Source organism: Battus philenor, unplaced genomic scaffold (genome assembly GCF_028537555.1).
Source record: "Battus philenor isolate CCGP_79_NKW_IND1 unplaced genomic scaffold, ilBatPhil1.0.hap1 SCAF_1, whole genome shotgun sequence".
NCBI classification, from domain to species: Eukaryota; Metazoa; Arthropoda; class Insecta; order Lepidoptera; family Papilionidae; genus Battus; species Battus philenor.
The window spans coordinates 13652591-13678238 of NW_027181661.1; the positions used below are offsets into that span (position 1 = coordinate 13652591).

General features: G+C 30.0%; 2 protein-coding genes across 12 annotated transcripts in view; one reads left to right on the forward strand and one right to left on the reverse strand.

Moving 5' to 3' along the window:
- LOC137922244 (coiled-coil domain-containing protein AGAP005037) overlaps positions 1 to 23463 on the forward strand; it is a 155307-nt gene extending 131844 nt beyond the window's left edge. For 5 of the 11 annotated variants that reach the window (XM_068765197.1, XM_068765240.1, XM_068765205.1 and 2 more), the window contains 15 exons: positions 11938 to 12070; positions 12267 to 12377; positions 13126 to 13264; positions 13339 to 13434; positions 13743 to 13915; positions 14210 to 14266; positions 15540 to 15629; positions 16450 to 16512; positions 16913 to 17073; positions 17227 to 17346; positions 17481 to 17590; positions 17700 to 17841; positions 17910 to 18010; positions 18162 to 18309; positions 22290 to 23463. In XM_068765197.1, coding sequence (XP_068621298.1) covers positions 11938 to 12070; positions 12267 to 12377; positions 13126 to 13264; positions 13339 to 13434; positions 13743 to 13915; positions 14210 to 14266; positions 15540 to 15629; positions 16450 to 16512; positions 16913 to 17073; positions 17227 to 17346; positions 17481 to 17590; positions 17700 to 17841; positions 17910 to 18010; positions 18162 to 18309; positions 22290 to 23048 — 2403 coding nt within the window. In that variant the 3' untranslated portion in view covers positions 23049 to 23463. Of the gene's footprint in view, positions 1 to 11937; positions 12071 to 12266; positions 12378 to 13125; positions 13265 to 13338; positions 13435 to 13742; positions 13916 to 14209; positions 14267 to 15539; positions 15630 to 16449; positions 16513 to 16912; positions 17074 to 17226; positions 17347 to 17480; positions 17591 to 17699; positions 17842 to 17909; positions 18011 to 18161; positions 18310 to 21062; positions 21320 to 22289 lie in introns of those variants that run through there. The other 6 variants (XM_068765263.1, XM_068765223.1, XM_068765214.1 and 3 more) reach the window with 6 other exon arrangements.
- LOC137922309 (protein PFF0380w-like) lies at positions 5963 to 10769 on the reverse strand. Its single transcript, XM_068765289.1, has 5 exons — positions 10665 to 10769; positions 10098 to 10203; positions 8723 to 8928; positions 8134 to 8194; positions 5963 to 8061 (listed from the first exon to the last, which is right to left on the reverse strand). Exons 1-5 carry the CDS (start codon positions 10767 to 10769, stop codon positions 5963 to 5965), a joined length of 2577 nt encoding a protein of 858 aa, XP_068621390.1.
- Positions 23464 to 25648: the final 2185 nt, after the last annotated feature.

Here is a 25648-nt window from a genome sequence, read left to right on the forward strand (position 1 = left end):
TTTAATTCGTCCTTGTCAAATTTGTTCTAGGTTGAACTACTAATTAATAATATATATAAATTACAAAAGGTCAGAATTTTATTTTGTTGTTAGTAAAATTAAGTGAATTTTCTGGATAGTTAGATTTTTTGTGGATCTTTGTCTCAGGAAAGATACAGAAAGAACTAAGAATCATAAATTAAAGGAAACCTTCTAAATGCTTCCAGATAGGTCTGGTATTTTCTCTGCACTATTGTCTCCCTTATCTGAAAACAAACATAATGCTTAAGACGACGGGAGATATCTATCGATCGCATCTAAAGCTAACTTCTTGACTATCTATTATAATAAAGAGATAATTATCACGCGTTATTCAAGCGTAAAGTCTCAAACATGTCTCATAATATCTATTGCATTAGACTTACTGTATGTAAGGACAAGCTTACTGTTTATATTATATTATAACTTCATTACGAATAGAGAGTACGCAATGTAATTAAGTGTTATGTATATATATGTGTGTGTGTAAATATTTATTTATTTAAAATGTAATATAATTATGATTGGCCTATTTGTCTAAAATAATTTCTGTAACATGTTTTATGTAAGTACATTTTGGCTATTCTCCGTCACTTGACTTTCATATACAACAAGACAAAGATAATTCGCGCAATCCTCTGTTTACGTTTATTTAGGTTTCAAAATTTGTCAAAAAATATCTTTAAAAAATTCAAAAAGGTTATAAAGTTCGTAACTTACTAGTTCTATCAACATCTAACAACAAAAAATCAAACTCAAAATATATAAGCTTTTACGCTTACTCTCACAAGAAAAGTATATGCGAATGAACATATTAAAGGTGTATGTGTGTGTATATTATTCGTTAATCTACTCTTTTCGCACTCGTCGTGGACTAAATGCGTTATAGGCTTTCCCGAACAATCCTGTTAATCCGGAGTAGTGCAGAGGCTGGAGTTGAAATATTGGATAGAAAAGGGAGTAGAAAAGCACGCGAAGCGGGCCGGAGATAGCTAGCGATGTGATATATAATGCGTTTAAACGTGATTAATAATTTAAAAACAAAATAAAACATTCAAAAGTAGATCGCCAGTGATACGCTTTTTTACGGCTAATAATCACACAGAATTTAGAGTACTTTGTTTTTAATTTTTTGTTTATCACAAAAATACATGCGATACGTTCTGTTATTGTACAAACTAGTGTATATTATATTACAAATAGTTATTAATTTCTTAGAGTGATTTAACTGACATTTAAGAAAGAATTTATTTATTAGTGCAGTACCGTTGGTAATAAGAAAAAAATACTTAAATTGGAGGAAATAATGTATACAAGGATAGTTTGACATAATTCTAATGAAAGAACAGCTACAGAAAAGAATTTTATTATTTTTTTCGTTAATATTACAATGGCAGATGCTGACGTTGCCTCGTGTCAGACCGAAAAAAAAAATATCCAACAAACATTCTCGTCCGCTGGCAAATTATTTCAATTAGATTAATTTATATTATGTGGTGAAATAAAGTCAATATTGAGACTTGATTTTAATAATCTTTAAATATGGCATAGTTACATCATTACGTTGTATTATACATTTCGCCAAAATTTAAACTTGATTATGTAACTCACACAAAATATAATTATCATATTCGTCAGCATAATTATTTAAACTGGAGGTTTTAGTGTAGTATATATATAAGTATTTTTACTGTCATATTTTTCAACATTTTAAATCAGAATATCAGAAATTATTATGAAATTCGTATATAAAAAGTGGCATAGAATTAATTTCGGCGTTTTTTATACATAAAAATAAATAAAAGAATATGAAAATTGCAGCCTTTCAAAGTTTAAGTGTTTATTAAACGAATACATCGTTTATTCCGCAAGTATAATTTTTTACAGATTATATCACTAGTGTCGTACTACTACTGTAGTAAATGTTGACCGAACATCTTAGGTCATATTTTTATCTTCGTGAATCGAATGTCACCGAAACATAGCTATTGTTAAATACTGAATTTACTCTTGAAAATGATAAAGTAGAATTTTTCTTTTCCTTTTTTTGTTAAAAACTAACATAAATTAAAATTTCTAAACAACGAAGTGCCAATACTCGATTTTGATTTTTTCGTAACGTCTCTTAACAAGATGTATATCGATTTTCTGTTTCTAGGTCAAAAATGGTATTTCATTCAAATTATATTTTGCTTAAACCAATAAATTATTTTAATAGGTATTTTATTCGCTTACTATGGTCAAACATTACATACAATTTTTTTTTCTGAAATTATATGAACGATTAGTATTTATTTATTCAGCAGCAGCAAAAATTTTGAAAGGCTTTCATCAAGTGAATTATTTAAAAAAATGCAATATTTATCAACATTGCATAAATTATTCATTATTCAAATTAGAAGTTAATTCCGACGTTATATTGCTCCCCTAAGTGCACTCGTAACCACTGCTCCTAGTTTTGAAGTCGTAGCTTAAACTTATTGAACTGGTTATAATGTTCCGAGTCCCCTTTGTATAGGCGTTTTGAACATTTCTAAACCAAACTTCTGTAAACGAACTTTTACTTGAAGAAGCGGAAATGTAACTAAATAAATAATCATACACATTAATAATAGGCAAATACGTATAAATTTATGTTTTGATATTATTAATTTCATTATTCATACTCCTAGCAATTTGTGTTTTTGAATTTATTTTTGTTTATTTATCAGTTTCTAAATCAAATAACAGTTTTATCGGTCACTTGCCTAGCAAAAAAGACAGTTTATTTCTTTTATAAAATGACTATGAATATTATATTTTAAGTACAGAAAAATCTTCCTTTATATCAGTATTTGCTTTTTATAGAGGTTTAATTGTGATGTTATAATTGACATTGCTTTGGGGACATTGGCGTATTATAATTTATTTGTAAGTTTCTATTTGTTTTAGTTTTTTGTACCAATAGGCTAACATGGTATTCACCTTATAATCAGTATTCTTTACAGTTTACGAGTACATTCTTTGTAATGTTTGTATTGGTAATAATTTCGCAGTATTTATATTAACTTGTATCACAAATATGTACACGTAGCAGTGTAATATACTTAGTAAAAACACTCGCATAATATTAATCTTAGAGAAACATTCTAACATTTTTATTATTTGTTATTTAAATACGTTCATATTGATTAATATTTTGCATCTAGCTTTAACATTATTAGTGCTAATTAGAGTACCGAATATTTAAAAAGGCAAACGAATGAATCATATCTGCTTAATTTTTAATATTTTAAATAAGTAAATTAAATAAAGATAAATTTAGATTACCTCGGATGAATATTATGGATCTTATAAATTTTAAAAAATCACATCAACGATCACGATCCTTCGTGATTTCCTCTCGGTTCGAGGGATTTATTTGATGCTTTCTAGTTTCGCTCTTTATTTAGCTGTTCCACTATTACAACTAATATTTAAATATCTATTTGTTGTCCGCTTCTGCTGTGCATTACGTCACATAAGCAAGCTTAGATAAAATGAAATAATATTATTAATTACAGGATTCATTATATAATTAGAATACCAGTTTAAAATCACGAGCTACTGATTTCTTTTCTAAGATTATGTAACAAGTTACGTGCGATTTACGTTATTGTCTCTACAGGGTGGTTGGTTATAGGAAAAGAAGCTAAAAGGTGAATTTATAAGCTGATTGAACAGCAAAAGCCGATCCTCTATTAACTGATTGCTCTGAAATATGTTACTTTATTATTTCTTTTACATTGCAACTGGTCAATAACTTCTGGCAGTATAAAGTCTGCAGGGATAGACACTAACTAATAATTAATTTTAATATGTTGTAATTCAGATTTTGGATGCGAAACCATTGATGGGTTTCACTGGCATTTTAAATTACTGTTATGTTATAGTAGAACAATCTGTCTTTGTTAATATAAAAAGATCTGTAAAATTTAATACCTAAGTTCGGTATAAATATAAGAAGAGTAAGTAAATCGTAGAATTTATTTAATGCAAACAGTGTGCGGAAAGAAAATTATAAAATCGTTATTATAGGTTTAAATAATATGGCATTTATAGTTCTACAGAAGGCTTATTGTAGTTACTTGATTTCCCTTAAACCCCTTCAAATTTTCATTTATCAGAAATTTTAACTAATTTTACGTTAACGGGTACTTTTCTGGTATTCAATTTGATACCTAAAAATCATTGCGTTTTAAAAATGACACTATACCACAGTTTATGTTCATTTTAGATTTCTTGGTACAGTTGTGTATGCCCACATAACCGTAATGTTTTACGCCTACGCCAATGAAATAATTTTATTTAAAATTCCGAAACATATTATTTGTTACTAGTTAACACATACTACGTTTTACCGTAATTATTAAATAATGATTATGTAATAATATTTAAAAAATATCACAACTTATAGTTTTTGCGTATTTTAATGGTTAGTCAACAGGTCCTTATACAATTAGTAAAATATCTGACTTTCGAACAGGTTTGCTGATGAAATTTTTTTGTATCTTGATCGATGTTGACCTTCTGAATTTGACCTGATTTTAATTGCGCCATCATCTCAAAACATTTTTGCTACTTATGTTAATAGTTATATAAGCGTTATTCGAGCTGCGTTCCAGTTTACAATTAACAGTTGTTGAGAAATACATCATTAATGTAATATATAAAAGATGGCATATTACGATAACAATAAGATGATATCGTCATTTGATATAACATTATTACAAGTATAAACAGACGAATTTTTTCACTTATAAAATAAACTAGACAGTATTCGTAAGTTCTCCTCGGTGAACTATGAGTATTTTACAAAATATTTTAGCGAAATAATCGCTTATCATAGTTTTATTCTGTATGATGTATAAAGAAATCGAAGACCAATCACGGATATCACATAACACTACTAACTACATAAAAGCCGGTTAAGCGATTAAAAATATTAAAATTATATATTTCCCTTTGTAACAAATGTATTATTTTGTTAAATGCAGGCCTCTGTTGTCTGTTATTGATTACGTCATCGGCATGCTCGTTACGATTTTATTATCAAATAACGTATGCGCTATTTTAGTAATTCAAACGTTAATATTTACATTTTTGCTTAGAATTGCCAAGTCAAATTGGTGAAATTTACTAGTTAGCATTTAAAATATACTTTTGTATACTGATTAATACAACTATTCTTAATTGTGTTATTATTATATTATTTAAAAGTAAAGAAGCGTAACATTTCAAATATGGTTTTGGAATAAATTTATGCTTCATAACAAACTCCCAATTCTCAAAAGAATTTAGTTTCATCGTATTTCATCAATATTCAAATTAAAAGTGCAAATGTTAAGAATGGTTAAAATTCGGGTATGATAGGCGAAAGATTACGGTAATTTTCAGATTGATTTTGAGATCCGTCATTTTCATGGAAATATTTCAAACGGAAAGCTCGTCGATAATAACAAAGGCAACATCAAACAGTGTTGAGTGCTTTACGTTTTTGCATGTATGGTAGGGGAGCAAAAGGTGTTAAAAATTTCCAGTACGTTGATTTTATTTAAAAAAAAAAACACAATTTCGCTAAGGGGCTTGTATCGTTATATACTCTACTTTCACCAAACATATTCAACGTTAAGACATTTCGACTATATTAATATCGATTATTTTGTAATTCATACATTAAAGGGCGAATAGTTTTACCTTTCTTTAGTAATTTTAACTAAGTTACAAACAAACAAAAAAATTAAGAGTATTTACCCTAAAAAAAAACGATATAACTTCCGAAGGGAGAATAGATTATGTTTAATTTCTTGCTTTTCTTAATACATACATATTATCTTATCGAATACAAGAATAGATACTTTTATTGTAACAGAAATATTTCAATTTATTGATTAAATGAGGGAACATTATTTTATAATTACGAATTTTAGAAAAATCCACAAAGATCTGTTGTTTTTTTTGGATATGCTCCTCCAAATAATCTAACGGGTGTCTTATTCCAGTCTATAAATAGTAATGAGTTTCTCTCAAGGTTTGAATCTTTTAATGAACACCGCTTATAATTTTGCATTATAAACTCTATTCCAATATTTTTATCTTTCACCGGTGATACTATACTAGTTAAATCTACGCTACCGTCAGGTTGCACGTATAAATTATGATCTTGTAATTGAAGAGTTGTACAAACTTTTAGCCCATGGGATGCAGATGTCTTTTCAATAGTTCTATCCACTTCGGTTTTGGGTCTGCTCATATCAGGGACTTTAAATACCTCGCCCGGAAGCCTTCTCTTACTCGAATCTTCATTAAAAAGACGAGGATCTTTAAAGCCGTTCGATGGTATTACGTTCGTAACGACACTGCTTTTACTATTTTCTGAACTCTGTTTAAGATTATTTTTCAAAACACGGTTTGTTTTTCCCGACAATTTTTGATCTCTTCTTTGTTTTGGCAAAAATCCACGATTGTATTTAAGTATTGAAAATGTATCATGGTTAGACTGATTTGATACTTCCTTGGCAAGTGCTCGACCCTCAATGATTGATGCGTCTTTATGTCCAGTTAAGAACTTATGAAAGTCGTGTTTATATTTCAATCGTATAGAGGGAAAATTTTTGTTTACTTCAGATAAGTCAGAATTTTTTTGTAAAATACCAGATTCCATGTTCACACGGCGCGGGGTATAATCGTTATTATAGGTTTGAACGTTATGCCATTTATTGCCCTGTAGTAGGCTCCTTGTGATTAAGTCATTAACAATGTCCGTATTATAGACCTCATTTGAATTGTTAGCCTTTTTATTATTGTAATATTCTATAGACTTAATAAAAGGTAAAATGGTAAGCTGATATTTTTTTTTATTTTCGTCGGAATTCGTATGACTTTTTGTATTATGCCTATTTGCAGATTGTAAAGTGAAAGAGCGCAGATTATCTATTTCTTCATTATATGAACGTTCCTTAGATGGCAACCTATTTGCGTTTCTGTGAAATCTTTGATCATCGTTTGATTTTGTTGTTACATTTTTACGCATTACTGTTTCTAATGCTGGATTAAGTTTATTGAAATCTGAATATTTTATTACAGTGTCTTCTTTTATTTCAGCACTTGTTTGAATTTTTTTTATTTCCCGTTTATTTAAGTGTGTACTAACGAAATTTCGTCTTTGAAATTTTAATGGCTGACGCACTTTATTTCCCTTGAACTCCCTTAAATTTTCAAAATTATCAGGAATTTTAACTAATGGCACGTTAACAGGTACTTTTATTGGTTCTTTAACGTAAAAGTTAATTCTTTTTAAATAATTCAAAACGTTTCCTGCCAATTTTGAATTAGACCTTTGATTATATTCTGCTAAATATTTAGTTGAATGTGAAGAATTTTTTATTTTTAAATCTGGTTGAATTTCGATTTCTTTATCGACCAAATTATCCATGTCTTGATTGATTGCGTAAAACGATCTACCAGTCGGACTCTTGGGCTTCAATGACTTTGAATTAATATTTTTCGGTTCGGATGGAGACAGAGTATTCCATGTTGTGAAAGTAGCTGTTTTATTTTTCACACCTTCTGAAGAAATTTTAAAATCGTCTTTGTTCTTAATCTCATTTCTCGCCCGATTAACTAAATTCCAGAAATTAATTTTTTCTGTTGTTCCCATTTCTTCGGTAATGACAAAATCTATATCTCTTTCTGTCGAGCTATACGAAATGTTAGATTTATATAAAGATGTAGTTAATAAATAGTTGCCATGTTCAGTAAAACTATAAGGAAATAAACTAAAAGGATACTTATTTTTTTTAGGAACCGGTGGTATTTTACTTGTTTCAAAGTTATTTTTTATTACTTTAGATTCTAGTTCACCGAGTATAATGTATTTTAAATTTCTGTTCCCAAATACTCTATTTTGAAGAAACTTTTTCTGTTCGTAGAGTGGATCTCTTTTTAATGTATGGTTTCTTTCTATCGTAGAACTTAAAATCATGTTTGCTCCAAATACTTCGCCTTCTATTCCGCTAGGTATTGCTACAAAAAAAAAATAATGAATTGTCATTTTATTTAGATGTATCGTCTATTTTTGTAATGAAATATTTTTACCGTTACTCGTGCCATATCCAATTATTATACTTCCACCTCCTGGCAGGACGAAACCGTTAAGCTGTAAAAACAAGTTTAAAGATTTTTTACTTTTTATTTTGTCAACCTATCTCACCACTGACTACTTGTTATTAAACTAACCTATGAAATTATCTATTACGCAATGTGTTTTACTAATAAATACTTGCAAAACACGATTTCGCCGTTGGCTATTTCGCAGCTTTATCTAAAGCAGTCAACTGGCTATTTAAGACATGGCTATCTAGCCTTGTCTCATATATGTATAACACACTTTTCAATCCTTCTCGCCGATTATTGCAATACTCAAATGAACGAGAAATATAGTGACAACTTTTACTTTTAATTTTTTATAATATAACTCTATCTGTTTAGACTGTGTTTTTTTTAATAAGTCGACATATTTAATTGATTATTATAAGAAATTATTGTAGATGTACAATATTTTTTTTATATGCACTAAAACTCCCTCTATTTTGTTCTGTGTTCTTCAAGTTTATAAATTAATGAAACTGTAATACAGAAGACAAAAATGTCAATCGAGATTTTTTTATGTGAAAACCAAACTTACACTCTGCAACGATTCACAGCTTATAAGTCTTCCATCTATATAAAGAGCCCATGCTCCATAATCAGATTGATAAGAAAGGCAAATATGCCTCCAGACATCTCTTACAATTTCTATGGAAATCATAGATGGTGTTTTTTCATTTATAGCAACCTTTAAAAAGTGCCCTCCGGAATCCAACCACAGTCTTATGACTCGATTTCCGTTAACTGTAAAAGAAATTTTCTGTTAAAATAGTTTTTTAAAAGATCGATTCATCTAGTGATAGGGCACGTACCGGCGACATAAAAATACATTCACATCATGTGTGCAAAACGTGTACGAGCACTGGTACGGGCAAACCTTCAAACTCGGCATGTTTGTCTTAATTTAAAACGTGCGCACGAAAATATTCACAACTTTAAAATTCTTCTTTTGTTATTTTATCTATCGATTATTAACTGAGAACAACTGCTGTAAAAGCCCATTCTACGAACTTAACTCCAATTCGTGATTATACAAGTATACATTTGTAATCAAAATTACTTGTTTGACTAATTTACTTTACTTAAAATTTTATGGATGCAGAACAAACGTAACATTTTTTTTCTGTTAGAAATGATGTTAACAAACTAAAATTATCATAACCCTACCACACTTAACGTGGCATGAAAATTTACGCAGAACTACCCCTTTTATGTTTACAAAAGCCTTTACTAGGCCTACATATTTAGTCCGTGCCCTGCCTCTGTTTAGAAGAACCGGTGTGATTTTACGACCGTTCGTAATGTAAACCATAACATAGTTGCAAAAGTGACTGCGCCATTAATATTAAAACATCATAAAAAAAATACGTTGCTGTTCGCGACACAAGCTGATCAAGAGATTTATTTAAACACTATTACGCTATTACTGCTTTACCAGGTATTTAAGGAAGTAGCGTATATTTTATTATTAAATATAAGAATATATTATTTTTGACCAAAAAGGGCTATTAACCAATCCCCAAATTTTCATTGTGATTATTTTATATGGATAATTAAATCTAATAGTAATAGATACCAATATATAGTAAATTATAGAATATTTTGCGTTCTGAGAACGTTCAATCAAAGAATATTTCCTCGAAATGTCGCGAATATATTTTTTCGCTCTTCAAAGTAAGCTTAGAGCTTCCAGGAAAGTTAAGCTTCCTTAATTGCCAACTTGTTGAGGGGACAACTTTATCTATGTTAAATTGACGTCATTATACGGTATGTTACACTAAATGAAGAATTGCTCGTTTTGGTCTTTTTACTACAGAGGTTTATATTTTCAAATGAAATTCTAACTCATTGTCCAACAAATAAAAAAAACTAGTATATGAGAACTTAAATTTTATCAAGTAAATATTACTTACCTACATACGAGAACAGGCCCTGTTCATTATCGAGATCATAAAGTCGAATCCAGGTGCAAAATGTAAATTCTCGTATTGGCGGTGTATCAATATCGTATTGAATAAACTGAGAAATCAAAGATTTAAGATCCTAAAGTTCGTTTATTTTTCGTAAGTAAAATTTTGTTAGGTATTCTTGATATTTAGACTACTTTTTTTAGTAATAATTTTCGTTTTAGCAACGCAATATAACTTAAGACGTCTTTACAATTTACTTTTGCAAATTCCAATTAATTTTCCAAATGAATTAAATTGTCAATAATATATTATTCAATATAACATAATTATAACACTTAAATTCAATTACAACATTTTATCGCCCGAATATGACGGTCAAACGAAATTTCAGATTATTTTTGTATTTATGGATTAAGAGCTTGTAACAACATTTTATGTACTTCTTATTATAATTATATTGGAATACTGCAATGATTTCAAAAATCTTGTTAATACCTCATTGGGACTATTACTGTCTACTGCTCTCGATCATACTGCTAATTAAAATTACAAAACACAAGGTATATTGACCTGAGAAAACCCTTTCTGAGTAAGGACAATTTTGTAAACTGGTCTATTGATGCAATAACTCAAAGTTATAATGCTTAATATGGTGATTATGTTTGTCCAAAACATTGGTTTGTGTAATTTTGACACTGAAAAAGAAAAACGTTTTATAATTCATCTAAAGTCAAAGGAAACTTTGTATAACACTTTATTATTGCAAATAAAATTCAATGCATTCTAAATAAAACTAACAAAATAAACCCATAACACTCACTGTTTGACGACTCTTGCCTTGCATGGAGGCCACAAGAGCGTGCGTAAAGCATGTAGATGTATTCCCGACTGGCATGCTTCGAGCGAATGACATGTTTATAGTCTACAGTAGTTGAAACAATTCGTTGTTTATAAACAAAATGTACTTTTTTAAAACATGCAGTCGCTATCTGTTTAAGGGATGTCTATTGTCATCTCTAAATTTTTTTTTAGAACATTCGGTTAACAGCAAGTAAATTTTGAGAAGTACTTTATTTAAAATTATCATCATCTTCAATGGTTATACGAAAACGTATTAATAAGGAAACACATTAGGTGTAACAATATATTTTTGAAAATCATATTGTCGATTAAAAGGTTTTAATTTAAAATTACAATACATTTATTTAGGGACATGCATCAAACTAATACCTTCTAATTCATACGAAATACACATTTCATAAACTACAGTCAAGAGTAAAGCATTGTTTATAATTGTTATAAAACACTATTTAACACCGGAATCAATTTTATCAAAAATTGATAGCTATCTAGTTTTTTTGTGTTCGTAGATACTTAAATAAATATTATTATATTATATAATACCTCATTCGAATTCTATCCGAAACAAATTTCAACTTGTGCTTACATATTTAGAGCTTGTTTTAAAAACAATGACATTCTTTGTTAAATAAATAAACACAAGACTTGTATTTGTTTATATAATGTAAAAAACAATCAACCATTCAACATCAAAATATTATTCAAATCAGTTCTAAAGTTGCAATGTGTCACTTCTTAAGCGAAACGAATCTCATAAAATATTTCTTTGCTGTTGATTTTCGTCGATCAAACTCATCTTTAGTGCATATTTATTACGGCATCAATTACATATCATCTTTTTGGAATTTACGAATTTTCTTTCCAAAATTTTTTGAAATGAAATATTATTGATGATGTTGGTATATAAAACATTTTTTATTATAATAGCTACGAGTAGAATTCAAAAAAACAATCCACAATATTTGATTTGACGTAACATTAGGTTAAAGCACCTGCATACTACATGGGAACACCAGCGCCTAGCACTTTGCCACGCGGTGGATCAATGTTGCGTGCATTTTCACCTGCTGCCCCGCCAGTACCCGCTGACAGAGTGAACACTATTCCAACAACAGGTAAGCTATATGGTCAATTTTTTTTTAATTTCCCTTTTAAACACCCTTTCTCTCGATTCCTTAAATACGTTTCTATGACCAAATGATACGCTGTTCTGAGTGAATAAAGATTGTATTATTGATATTGTTGCTAAATAACAGATTACCCAAATAGGGTCTGTCGAATTAGGTACAGACAGATGTGTGTATCCCTCAGTGCCGACCAAGCCGTTGCGTTCGTACGTCCCCGGCACTGGTTCAGAGCGCTGTTTCCCCTTCGCTGCCGCAGATTGTCCTCGGATGACAGAGCAGCTTTACTCCGTTACTGGTAACCCGAGTATCGGCCTGTAAAAAACATTCATTTTGCTTTTAAACGTTAATTTGCTTGAAGCTTTTGTCGATACTTCTTACAATGTAACAACTTGATGTTAGATTAAAAAGAATGTATTCGTCTGTCGATTGTTTGTATTTGAAATATTAAAATTTTTATCTACACGCAACAAAATATATTTAATAATACTTGTTACTCTAGCAAGTTTTCCACGTGCTAACTCAACTTTCCACCAACAAACTAATATACTGAAATTCTTTATTCGCTTTAAATAAGTTTCTTTTGTTATGTAATATTAAAAAGAAAATTAGTAATTAAATTAAAATCTTTAAGCCGATGTACTCAATGCCTTTAAATATAACTTCTTTTAATAATGTTTTTAAAATTATTTAAGTTATTGACATTTTATATTAAAATTGTTGTTTTATAAGACCTTTCCCACCTTATGCATGCTTTTAATGTACATCCGTAATTAGTTATAATACCACAATAACAAATGTAAGTTTTTTGTAAGTTGATTTCAAAATTGCAATATTGTGTTTCCTATTTAATTTTTATTTTTTTATTGTACTTAATTTTAGCTCTGTATAAAAAAATGTCAATTTATGTTATTTAATAAAATAAATGTGATTTTTTATTATCGATAGTAGAGGTGCATTTTTAAAACATATGCAATATTAAATAAATAATACAATGTTCCTGGTGGAAATTTTAAAATGAGTTTTATCGACTAATTCGCCTTCAGGGCTTGCTGGAGATGGATATGCGTCGTCTCCAGAACGGAGTGTTTCTCGTCCTCCCTACGAAGATCCCTATTATACACAGTTCTTAGGACCAACTGCTGGGAGAGCGAACATCGCACCCGTAATCAATGAAGAAGCAAGGTATTTCACATTAACATTGAAAATCATGAATATAAATAAATATTTCTTTCCTTAAAATAATAAACGATTTGCAGTGAAACTGTTATAGTCGACGATACGTATCAATTATATGGCATTAATGCTATAACTACTGCTCCGCGTCCAATGCCTCGTCCACCATTTGATGCCAGGTAATAAAAAATCTTACCAAGCTTGAACAAGAAAACACAATTTGATATCAGATTTAAATCTCTTTTACTTATAGATTTACAAATAATCGATATTTAGTTCGTACATACAATTGCAAAACGTCTTAAAAGTATGGGTTGTTTTTCTATTCTTTTAAAGCTGAGCGTTATTGTGGCCACAATACTAGTTTATGGCGAAGCGATTTTATTAGCTAGCGTACGAATTATATACAAACTGTATATATTAACTATATAAAAAAAACTCGAAATACTTACTGCAAGGAGTTTCGTGACAACATGTGATTTTACAGACTAAATACACAAGCTGACGATATGCAACGCTTACGTGTAGAAAAAATGGAACGTCAGCTTGCCAACCTAACTGGTTTAGTGCAGAAAGCTCTGCAAGTTCCTGGAACAGCACCACCTGCTGCAGCACCACGTCAAGAATTTCAAACGTACCAACCGCGACCTGCTACTCAGGGTAAAAATTTCACTTCAATAATATTTAACGAAATGTTCGTCAACAAACGTATAATAATATTTATTATACATGTATATATATGTTTACATATAAACATATATAAATAAATCAACTTTGGAACGTGCATAACTTAAGATTCAATTAAGGGGTGTTTATACATACTTGGACAAAATAATTGTGATCATACGGATCACAATTATTTTCAATATTTCGTTGACAAATTATAAATTAGGCTTTAAAGCTTATTCATAATTGCTTAGTTCGTTAATGTGGCTTGCGTTTTCCTGCACTCAGATCCGGTGAGATTTTCCAGCCACGAGAGGCCTCCCAAATTAGGGAGGGACCGATTTCGTAAGTTAAATTAAACGCGTTTAAAGCATAAATGCATTGCTAATGGTACTGTACGATAACTTTGTGCATCACGGTAGTTGTAATTATCATGATTTCTCTCGTATTATAGCTGAATTATAAGATAAATGTAATAAGTCCATGGTTTATAGTAAAAAAAAAAAATAAAAACCAATAAATATATTGTTGCAATTGCTTAACGAAGTAAGCTTTATATATACTGCCATGAATGTGCCTCAGGATGTTGAAAAATCTACAAGCAATAATTAAATTTTTGTTTAAGCAACATTCGCAATGCATTGAGCATATCCCATTATCATGCTGAACTCCTGCTTGCTGACTCATGAAATTTTTCACTTTCAGCTTCGTTGTGTGGTACGGTTAACATATATTTGGATCAAAACCATTTGTAACGTCATGGCTTATATTTCTTCCAATTCAGCTTTGAAAACACACGATAAAGACAGTTTGAACCATTCATTATTTTATTTGTGCATTTAAAATCCTTGTCGTTGATTATTTACAAATCGCTATTGAAGCTGTGGTTAGTTAGCATATATGTGTTTAGACCGATTGTGACTATCAGCTTGGATAAATTAGTCATTTACTAATTGCTGAAATGAATAAAAGTAGATATTTTATGTAGTTAAGATAATTGTAATATTTTATGATTAATAGTAGTTGATGAAAAATTTGAAGTTTTCAACAAACTGTGACAAAATAATCTTTTAAAATAATAGAGCTTTCTGGCCATTTCAATGACCTGAGAAACTTAAGACGGAAACAAATTTATACTAATCACCTATGCGCAAAGGATTTCTGATATGGTTTAATTCCAACTTCAACGTTTATTGACTAAAATTAGTGTAACAACAATAAAATGTTATTAATTTGTTTGTATTTATTTTTAAAATTACAGAGTCCTGCACTCGTACACTTTACCTCTTATGTAGATATTATTTAAAAAAATTGTTTTGAAACTGAAATATTGAACCTCTTTTATTGTTAATATTCACATTTATATCTTGCTCGTAACACTTATAAAACATACACGTTATAAAACATATTTTAAAGATATATATACAACAATAATCGAAAATCATTGCAAACACTTAAAACTTGCACCACTTTTAATTACGGCACTAAAATTAATTCGAAATTTTTTTGGAATTCGAAAATCGTTATTACAATTCAGTACTTAAGGAACAATTGTTAATTACAATCGTATATCAAAAGAGATATATTTATTACTGAGATGAAAAATTTGTTCTTTCAGAAAAATCTGTGTCATTTGAGAAATCAGTATCATTTAGTGATGACCCTCCAGATATGAATTCTCCCAAACAACATTCGCCTCAACATTCAGGTATGCATAAAAAATTCGTTAAAGAGAAAATTCTTTACTGATACAGTTGAAGGTTTTAATTTAACCCATTGGCTAAGATTAGGTCCTTTTTCCAGTACAACTTATTTAACTACAAAACTGAATGCTGGTGACGGTTAGAAATGTTTAACTGGCGGTATATGTAACCGTGTGTTATTGTCGCCTGTATTGTAAAAATAGATCCGAGCATCAATGAGTATTGACGATAAAAAACTAAAGCTTTAGTAATCTTCACACATTAATGATCTAATTTATTTATATATTGTATGGTATATATATTAAAATGCGTTAAACATTTATATGTATATGTATATGTCGACCTTAACATTCATTTACGTAAAGATCGAACAATTATTTTAATGTTACAACCGTCTTACGTACAGGTATGTCTGATGAGAGTGTAGATGTATACAGGAACCATAAAAGCTCATCAATATCGATAAAATTAATAAAGTTGAGATAAAAGAATGACCGGTGAAGTCATGTACATTGTCAATTTCTCAAACATATCATTTTTTTACGTTACAAAATGTTTCATAATATTTAATTATTCAATTAATTTTACATATTTATTGTACACTTGTCGTCCGACGTTCAAACGCGAACTTGATTCCAAGGGTATATTCTCTACCAATTGATTTACTACTTATTAAAAATAAATAGTAAATTAATAAATTCGTCTTTAACAAGATCAAAATTATGTTTTCATTTTCTATCTCAGTTACATTTCTTACTATGGTCATAATCATGTTCATAATTCTTGTATTTGATTTCTTTCCGCTTACTTCTTTGCCATAACAAGCTGATACCAAACCAGCTAAACCGGCAATCAAATCATCCACTTTGCCGAGGACGTCTTCACAAGGTAACAATTTGAAATCCAATGTTTAATACGTTTAAAAATTAATTATTATATTTGAAAACAAAGCTTCACATTAAACACGCATCACTTAAACATTGTTCGGTATAACTATTATATCCATATGTATAAGTATACGTTTTATCTTATGTTATTGAATTCATAACCACCATTTCCTTTTTTTTACACTCCCGTATTAAACGTTCGATACCATATTTTAAGACTCTTGTCAACAATCTTTCTTAATAGCCGCTTTATGGGTGTAAATTTCAAATAATATTGCTGATACTTAACCAGTTCAAGCTTATACTATTCCACGCTTTTAACCAAAATTAACAAAACTATGTTTTTATTTAAACGTACGCTAACCAAAGTGTTTATTGTTACATCGCTGCTTGTTTTACAGAACGTGACCGCTTGAAACCAGCACCTCCTCCCAAACCTGCCGGTTTAGTCGGACAACAATTACCTTTAGCTCCTCAAAGGACTTATACTCTAAATGTCGGTCCTGACTTTTTTAACCAATTACGCGTACTACAAAAGCAAAGTCACGATCTAAGAATTGAGGTTGGTTTCATGAAATTTGTGTTCTATGATTTGGTTACTTTGATTGATGCGAAATTATTAAAGAGCAATTGCGATTTTATAATGGCTAATGCGAATTAAAACAAGCGATTTCGGTAAAATCATGTCATAAGTTCCTGTTGATTTGATTCACAGACACGCAATTTACGACGATCTACATTATCACAGGCTATTCAAATGAGGCAGTTGATGGCCGAAACAATTGTGAAAATAGGTGCGTTAGCGGCCAGTTTCTGCGAGCACGATCCTGATTCGGTACAAAAACTTATTTTTATTTTAATATATGTGATTTAATTTTAATAATTTTTCTTGTCAATAATTAAAATTGCTATTCAAAATGGAAATTAATGAGTTTGTTAATTTTTTCTTCGACTATTAACTTCTTTTAGCAACTGACGAGAGAGGAAGAAATTTACAGACAAGACATGTTACTGCTTGAAAACGATCTTTACGAGCTAGAAGCCACAGTTGAGAGACTCCGTGGCCAAGCAGCTAACAGGTAAGCTCTAAAGAGTGAATGGCATTCACTACTAATAACCCATGAAATAAACCGTGTAATTAAGTTTTAAGCGATATAATATATAAATAGCAATGTTTTAAAATCTTAGGGAAACGAGAGTGAATATGGCTGACATTGAACGAATCGCTATGGTACTCTCAAAAAGTAGTAAGACTGTCGCTGATTGGAAACTTAAATTTCCAATACTTCAAGATACAATGAAAGTAAAATTAGCATCTGAAATGGAAAAAGTAAGTACAAATATTATTTAACCATTTATATATAAACATTTTCATTTGAATATTTATTTTTACAACAGGTTGTCCGCAAGGAAAAAATGCTTGAAGATGAACCTGAACGTTTAGAACTCGCTTTACGTCGTTGCAAGAAATTAACAGGAACTTTAGTAACCTTAAAAAGGTATTTTCAACATTAAGTCTACAAAATTTTATATTTTTTTTCTTTAGCAATTTTTATAATTATATAGCGCATAAAAATATAGCGCAAGAGTTTAGACTTCTTGTATAAACTATTAAGAGTAAGCATGTTTTAAATTAAGATTTGTACTCAGGTTGGCCTGCGTACAAGAACAACGTCTTCCTATCGCGGATGGTCGAATTTCCCCGGTGTCGTCTCAAAGCTCTTCTCTCACGACCGGCCCAGCGTCCGATGAGTTTATACCTGAAACTACTTGCCATTTACCTACTTCCCACAATAAGGTAAAAAAGAACCAACATAGTATTGAAACGGAACTGTTCCTGCCAAATATTTTAATTTAATGTTAAATTTTAGATCATTAACAAACAAATAACAATTGCAGGGAAGAAAACAGATTTTACTATTAATTAACCAACGAGATTTTATTGATGATATTGACAGTTTCTTTAATTTACAGCCCAATAAAGCTGCTAATTCAGTTTTAGAAATATTAAACAATTTGTATCGCTTAACAATTGCAGGTTTGCCAAAAGTTTAAAATTTGCATTTTTTTCCAACACTTAAATTTATTTGCGAGACTAAAGATAATTTTTTTTGCTCCCCGTCACCCTGACGGCTTCTTACATATATTAAAATTATGTATATGACATTGTTAACGGTGCATTTGTTTGACTTAACGCTTCTTCAACTGTGCATGCCCCCTTTTGTTTCTCTGTCTCCAATCGCATGCTTTTCTTCACATTTCCTAGGAGAAATATAGATTTTCTATTCTTTTCACACACTTTTACTTTCTCACTTTATGAAAGTCAAGATGAGTAGCTTATTGTTCATTTAATTTTAAGAAACATAAACTTATTAGAAAAATCCATTTATTTTTAACTTCATATTGTATGGTTCGTAAAAATGTGTATATATATATACATATATATGTATGTATGTATATATATATGTGTGTGTGTTTGTATGTATATATGTTTGTCTCAATTTCCGATGTATTCTGAGTGTTGCTGTGAAATCGGCGTTAAAATTATACTTTTGAAATGCCTTTTGCATTTCGTCATTGTATTAAAATGTTTAAAACGAAATTGGCATCAAAATTAAAATATTCAACTAGTCTACCTTTCATCACGCTCTGCAGTAAATGAGTTTTTTGAAATACTTTTTGCATATCATAGTTTCCTACTATGAAATATACGGTTTTACTTTCTGAATTATACGCGTATTATTTTTACATGTATAAAAATAACCCTTTTTACTCTGGTACACCCAAAAATAGGATTAAAATGAAACGCAAACATCGACAAGAATGTTTAATATTGAAAAAAAAAGCTATTTTTTTTCCTAGAATCCTTGTTTTAAGGCTACAAGAATCTTAACAAGAATCTTCACAAGTCTTTAAAGTTTGAGTTTTAAGTTAACTGTACAGAGTGTGATGACTTGAACTTAACAGAATACAGCAAAATTTAAAATTCTTTTGCACATATCCTGCAACCAATGCACTGTCCATAAACGTTGCAACAAATTAAAATACCTTGCTTCCGGAAAATAATGCCAATTTTAATAAATATGAAAAAGATGGAAGGCGGTTTAAATTATGTTCTGTTTGCATAGATTTTTCAATACCAATAAATATAGTAAATAAAACCGGAATATGCCGACAGATGATCCTTTACGTAAAACGTCGTTTTTATATCTTCAAATTATTTCATGTAAAAAACAAACAACTTAATTTAAAATATGCAGTAGAGCTAACACTTCTATTAATTTGTTTAACACTGTTCGTTAAACGCTTTTGAACTGTTGTGAGATAATTTTTACGATGTGTCATTATAATCGTGTTATTTTAATTATGGATTTCATCGTCTTTTTTTCCGTCATGGTACCCATCAGTTCGCCTGGAGACAGAGCCAATACTTCCGGGAAGCCATAGTTATTAACGAGTAATACATCTCTTCGTAATATATCTATTATTACTATTATTTTATCATTATTGTATTCATTAACTGCGTTTCAATATTTTTTCAACATTTTATTCCACGTCCGTACATTATTTTTATCTTTAAGTATTCATATATTTGTATGTAATTAAACACATCGCTTACTTTATGTAGGCATGTCGATGCACAATGGTACACGATGCTTTAGTAAAATTCTACTAAAAGAATTCAAGTTGTTTGACCAATTAAGAACTCACGAAGTTTTAAATATTTTTTACAGTTCATTCAGTTTTGAAAAATCGGTACGCATGCTTACATATATTTACGTATATTTACTTAAGAAGACGTAACTTGCAAGAAGCACTGTGGTGTCAAGTTGTCTTATGATTACTCGAGCATTCTAAAAACTACAAAATGCTATAAAGTGTTATTTAATAATTCATTAGCTTTATTGAGGAAATCATTGTACAACTTTCAGCTACAGTGTGTAAACATTTTTAAAACTTAGACGAAATTTTGTAAATATATCGTGGCCGTTAATCGATTCGCAGCTTAATATTTTTAGAAAAAAAATATAATTGTATGATTGTGACACTGGCTACGTACGGAACGTCCAAAATATCTAATACGAATGCATAAGAAAATAAAACGCATGACAAGTTAGATATTTATCGTAGAATCATATATTTATTGTAGCACGAAAATTTAAATGACTTGTATTATATAAACATGTTTAGATACTAAAACTAAAGAGTCATTGCGGATTCTCATTAGTACGAATCTATTGTAACTTATGGTAAGCTTAAAAAATAACTTATTCCTTATCCACGAGAATGTTCACAGGTTAACAAATAATTAACCTGTTTTGATACTATCAATATGATCATATTGACGATTTAAAAATTTTAAGAATGCGATCACTCTTTAAGGTCGATTGGACAAACAATGCAAAAGTTTAATGAACTTTATATATAATTCCGTACGATTATGATTTTGTTTGACCAAGTAACTGTTGTTCTAGATATAACACGCATGTCTTTGTTGATACGATTGCTTTGTAATAGTTTGTGCATTTTGCTGTTTTATTTTTGTTGCAGCACTGTAGAAGAAGCAGCTCACAACCTAGAAATTCTGGATTGCAATAAACTCCGTAGTAATCTTTCCATTGCCTATTCCTTTTTCTCATTACCCTCTTCCTCTCATTGCGGTGTTACTCATATAATATCTTAATTTTTGAGTCTTTTTGAAAGTATGTCAGTTTTTTCCTTCTATCTCCATTTACTTAAAATTCAAAGAAAAGACACGTTGAGAATTTCAAGTTTCGTAATTTCCTATTTATCCTTATTCACAAACGTCACTCTTTTTTAACTGAAATCGTGATAAGAAATAGACTAACCCAAGCATCTGGAGCACAGGTAATTTACTTAATATTCTTTAGAACCTTATCTGCTTTCATAATGATATTATATTAATATGTTGAATTATTATATAAAGGAGCACAGTGAATCATAAGTATCGCGTTAACTTTCGAAGTAGTTTGTGCGGATCACATGAGCTTTTACTTTAGTTAATATCTTAAAGCTGTCACTACGGTTTAGCTTCTTTTGTTACGTAGTGGGTTGCTAACATTAGGACACGTAAAACAAGATGTTTCATATAAATTTTTGACTAATGGCAAAATCAAATCAATTGTTAAGAGTTTAATTATTTTTAAAAGTATTTTCGTGCATTTTTTTAATCACTAAAATTTGATAAATATTGTACTCTTTTGTATCACTTCATTCGAATATAGCATAAGGTTTTTATGTATAATATCTTACAATCATCTATGTTCGCCTGTACCCTTTATCCATAACGTCACTACATTTAACTTATCACAAATCATAAGCAGATCAATTACACTTTTTCTTTTTTTGTGGCCAAATTGCTGGTTAGTACAACAGTAGTCCTAGTACTCGTTAATATTTATTAGCGAAAGCAAGCAATCTCTTCTAAGGACGTGGCAAAAGTTTGGCGACAAAAAAAGAGCCTAATATCTTTCAATTTTAATTTTTTGTTTTGAATGATTGTGGAAGCATTTAATTTAGTCTATCAATAATTATCGTGGATATTGAGTGCCATCAGTGGATTAATTTGAATGATTGTTATAAATGTTTTTGGTTCCGTATGTGTTAAAATATTAATTAAAGGCGTGGTTGCAATTAATAACGAGTTCAATGTTATTTGTATCACGAAAGTTATATTCTTCTCGAGAAAATATTGCAACTTCGCTTTTTTACCAGTAAATGCGTAACTTAATCAAAAATAAATGAACTAATAAACAGGGCCCCGGTAGCGTCGTCCCCGTGCGAACAACAGCAAACAGAGGAACAACTGATGTGCGTCCAGAGAACGCCCTCGACGCGCTATTAGATGAACTTCAAACCTTCTCAAAACCAGCGGAGCGTAGCGGGAGGGGAGATGGTCCTCTGCGTCGGTTACATTCATACCCGAGTGGCAGCGACACAGATGCTTCGCCACCTGTTCGAGCACGTGGCCAGCATCCACCAAAGCCGCCCGTGCCCGAGAGGCATCCGGAATTACTAGCAATGGCTGCGCGACGAGCGCCACCCCCTCCGCCACCCCGAACAACATCAAGATCTCCTCTTGCTTCTCCTACATCACCTTCTTCCCCACCCCAGGCCGATTCCGATTCTTGCCGCTCAAACTCTGACGCTAACCATGACGAAAAGGGCAATACACGACAAGCAATTCTTGAACAGAGACATCAAGAGCTGCTTAAAAAACAAAAGGCTCTTCAAGAACAATACGCTCGTTTACAAATGATACATAGAAGTGGACCTACTCTACCGCCAAATGTTCAATTAGACCTAAAAAAAACTGGCAGTGAGTCAAATTTACTAAGCAAAATGAATTTAAACCTAGCTCCTACCAACATATCTGGCAGTATGACTCATTTGGCAGCAGATAGTGATAGAAAAATAAACGATATAAACGCTTCTGAAATCCATAATTCACAATTGCCCAAAACGTCCGATGCGCTGGCCACCACAAATAAAGTTTACGAGACTGACATACTGTGACCGTACAGTCACTGCTTTTGATACTCGCGTTTTAATTTTGATTCTAATTTTATATTATATGTTATCTATTAGTAGCGGCGAGTTATTCCGTACCCTTGATTTGTCTGAAAGCGCTGTTCTTGTTTGATGGCAATAGCAAATTTTACGCTGATGTACGGGATCGTAGTGTAAAGCATATCCTATTCCTAAATATCTATAAGTCCCTCACTCCTATAATTAATAAACTCCTGTTTCCTATTCAGTTTCAAATTTGAGAATTGAATAAATTTGAAACCGGAAAGAGTTGGCAGATATAACGTTACCACCTAATTTGACGTCAGTAAATGTAACAGAAAAATTAAAAAAAAATGTAGTTTAATATCAATAATCCCAATCTATGTCAATGGTATCGATTTAAATTAAACTATAGCTTAAAATATTGTTAAATATGAAAATTATGTTATTGTTTTATTTGTTGATACGATATTGTAATATTTTGACTTAAAATATTTTATTAGGATGTCCGACTTAATAGTAATTTATAACTTACTTTTAATTTTATAAACTGCTGTGGTTCTTTGGTTATTGGATATATTACGATTATATAATATTATATTAAATATTTAAAATTTGTTTAATCTTAATCATTTCAGAAATATTTATTTACAAAAAAACATCACGACACATATTTATTATGAAAATACTTTCTCCAAGTTAATCATAAGGAGAAATTTTAGCTTTTTATGTTTAGTCATAATGATTCTTCGTGAGTTTAATTTTCCAATACAAAGTATTAAGGCACACGAGCAAGTCGTAGCATATATTTACTGTCACAAAATATGAATAAAACCATAAGACGTTATAAACCTTATCAAATACTGAAAAATTATAATCGACAGCCACTCGCTATTTCTATCTACTCTATAGAAAACAGTGAATAATAATAAGCACCATAAATAATTAATATGACTAATAATAAATAACACATTCATATATTTTCCATATCTTTCTCCTATATGGATTGTGCCAAATCATTTATTGTAAAAATAGTTTTAAATTTTTTGTCATATAATGAATGTGGTCTTCTTTTTATGATATTCCATTTAACGCAAAGTTTTGGCACAACGAAATATACATACGTAGGAAGAGCGTAATAAGTATTGTAATTAATGATTAATTATAATATTAATAATAAGCTAATATTTTTGACTAAACTTTTTACAACTGTATTTGAAGGAATTGTTGAAAATATTGGATTATTGCTTTTATATTAATAAGTTGTATATTTTCCGTAATTCTTGATACATTCAACACCATTAAATGTTTTCATATTTATTTATTATCTTTTGTTACGTATTATGTATTATTATACGTATTATATATTATATACTTGTGATATACCATTAATATATTATCCTGATAAATGACACATGTATGTAATCAATATTGAAAATAATTTACGGCATTTAGAAATAAATTAATTGGTTATAATAATTTTACGATACGAATGTCAAGTTGTGTAAGCAAACCTTGTGTAATTTTTGATGTAAGTAAATTATCATAAAAATTTCTGTACTCGCACCGACAAACCGTCAACAAGTGTAGTAAAATGTTTTCGCTTAATTAATAGTAAAGTGATTTTGGTAAAATCGAATAACAAACAATGATATTGCTATATTGATCTTGTGCGCTATCGTGTTTTTATTTTTAGACTCGGATATATTTTCATCAAAAAATATTTAGTCTAGAATTTTGGTATATAATACTACTGAACTACTAGATATGTATCAATTGGACTTTAGCGGCTTTATCCTATTTGTTGCACTACAATCGGAGCACGCGGTCTGCTTTCTTGTATTCAGTCATTTTGTCGTAAACTTCGATTTTCAGTGTAATGTAAAAAAAGCTTTATGAAATTTGTAAAAAAAAAAAACAATATAATAAATTGTTTTAAGAATGTCGCTACGAATTGAACGTTACTGACGAGCTCTGAACGCGTGCTGTAATTGCTCACATTTACTTATAATATTCTATTTGAATTTGCACACAATTTTTGAGCACATATTTATGATTAATTTAATTCAAATGACAGTTACCCATTGTCCTTATGAATATTATACCGATAGTGTTAAATAAACGAATATGAAATACCTTGTTACTCCATCTAAATTATGATTATGTTTTAGAGATATAGGTATCAAATTATGTCTAAATCACGAACATGTGACTGTACATCATTTGTTTTTGGTAACTCTATAGGTATTATAAGTGTTCGTTTCCAAGCAAAAAATTCTGGACTACCTTTGATTGATTACTTTGTTTTCTCCCGCGTTACCTTATAATGAAGTAATTTGAAAAAAAAAAACGTTTTTTTATATCTGTTCAAGTTGTACATCATATCTTTATTTAGACATTTGGCATAACAACGACATTAGAAGATATTTTGTTATTAATCGATATTCGACAAATAAGAAAATAATAGAAATGTAGTTCAATAAAATTTATATCGGGCAGGTTTATGAATCAAAATTGTGTAAGTATTTTTAACAAACACTTTGTTTTTTAGAATATACTTAATTACTTAGCTTAAAATGACTCATAACAACTAAGCACACAAAATT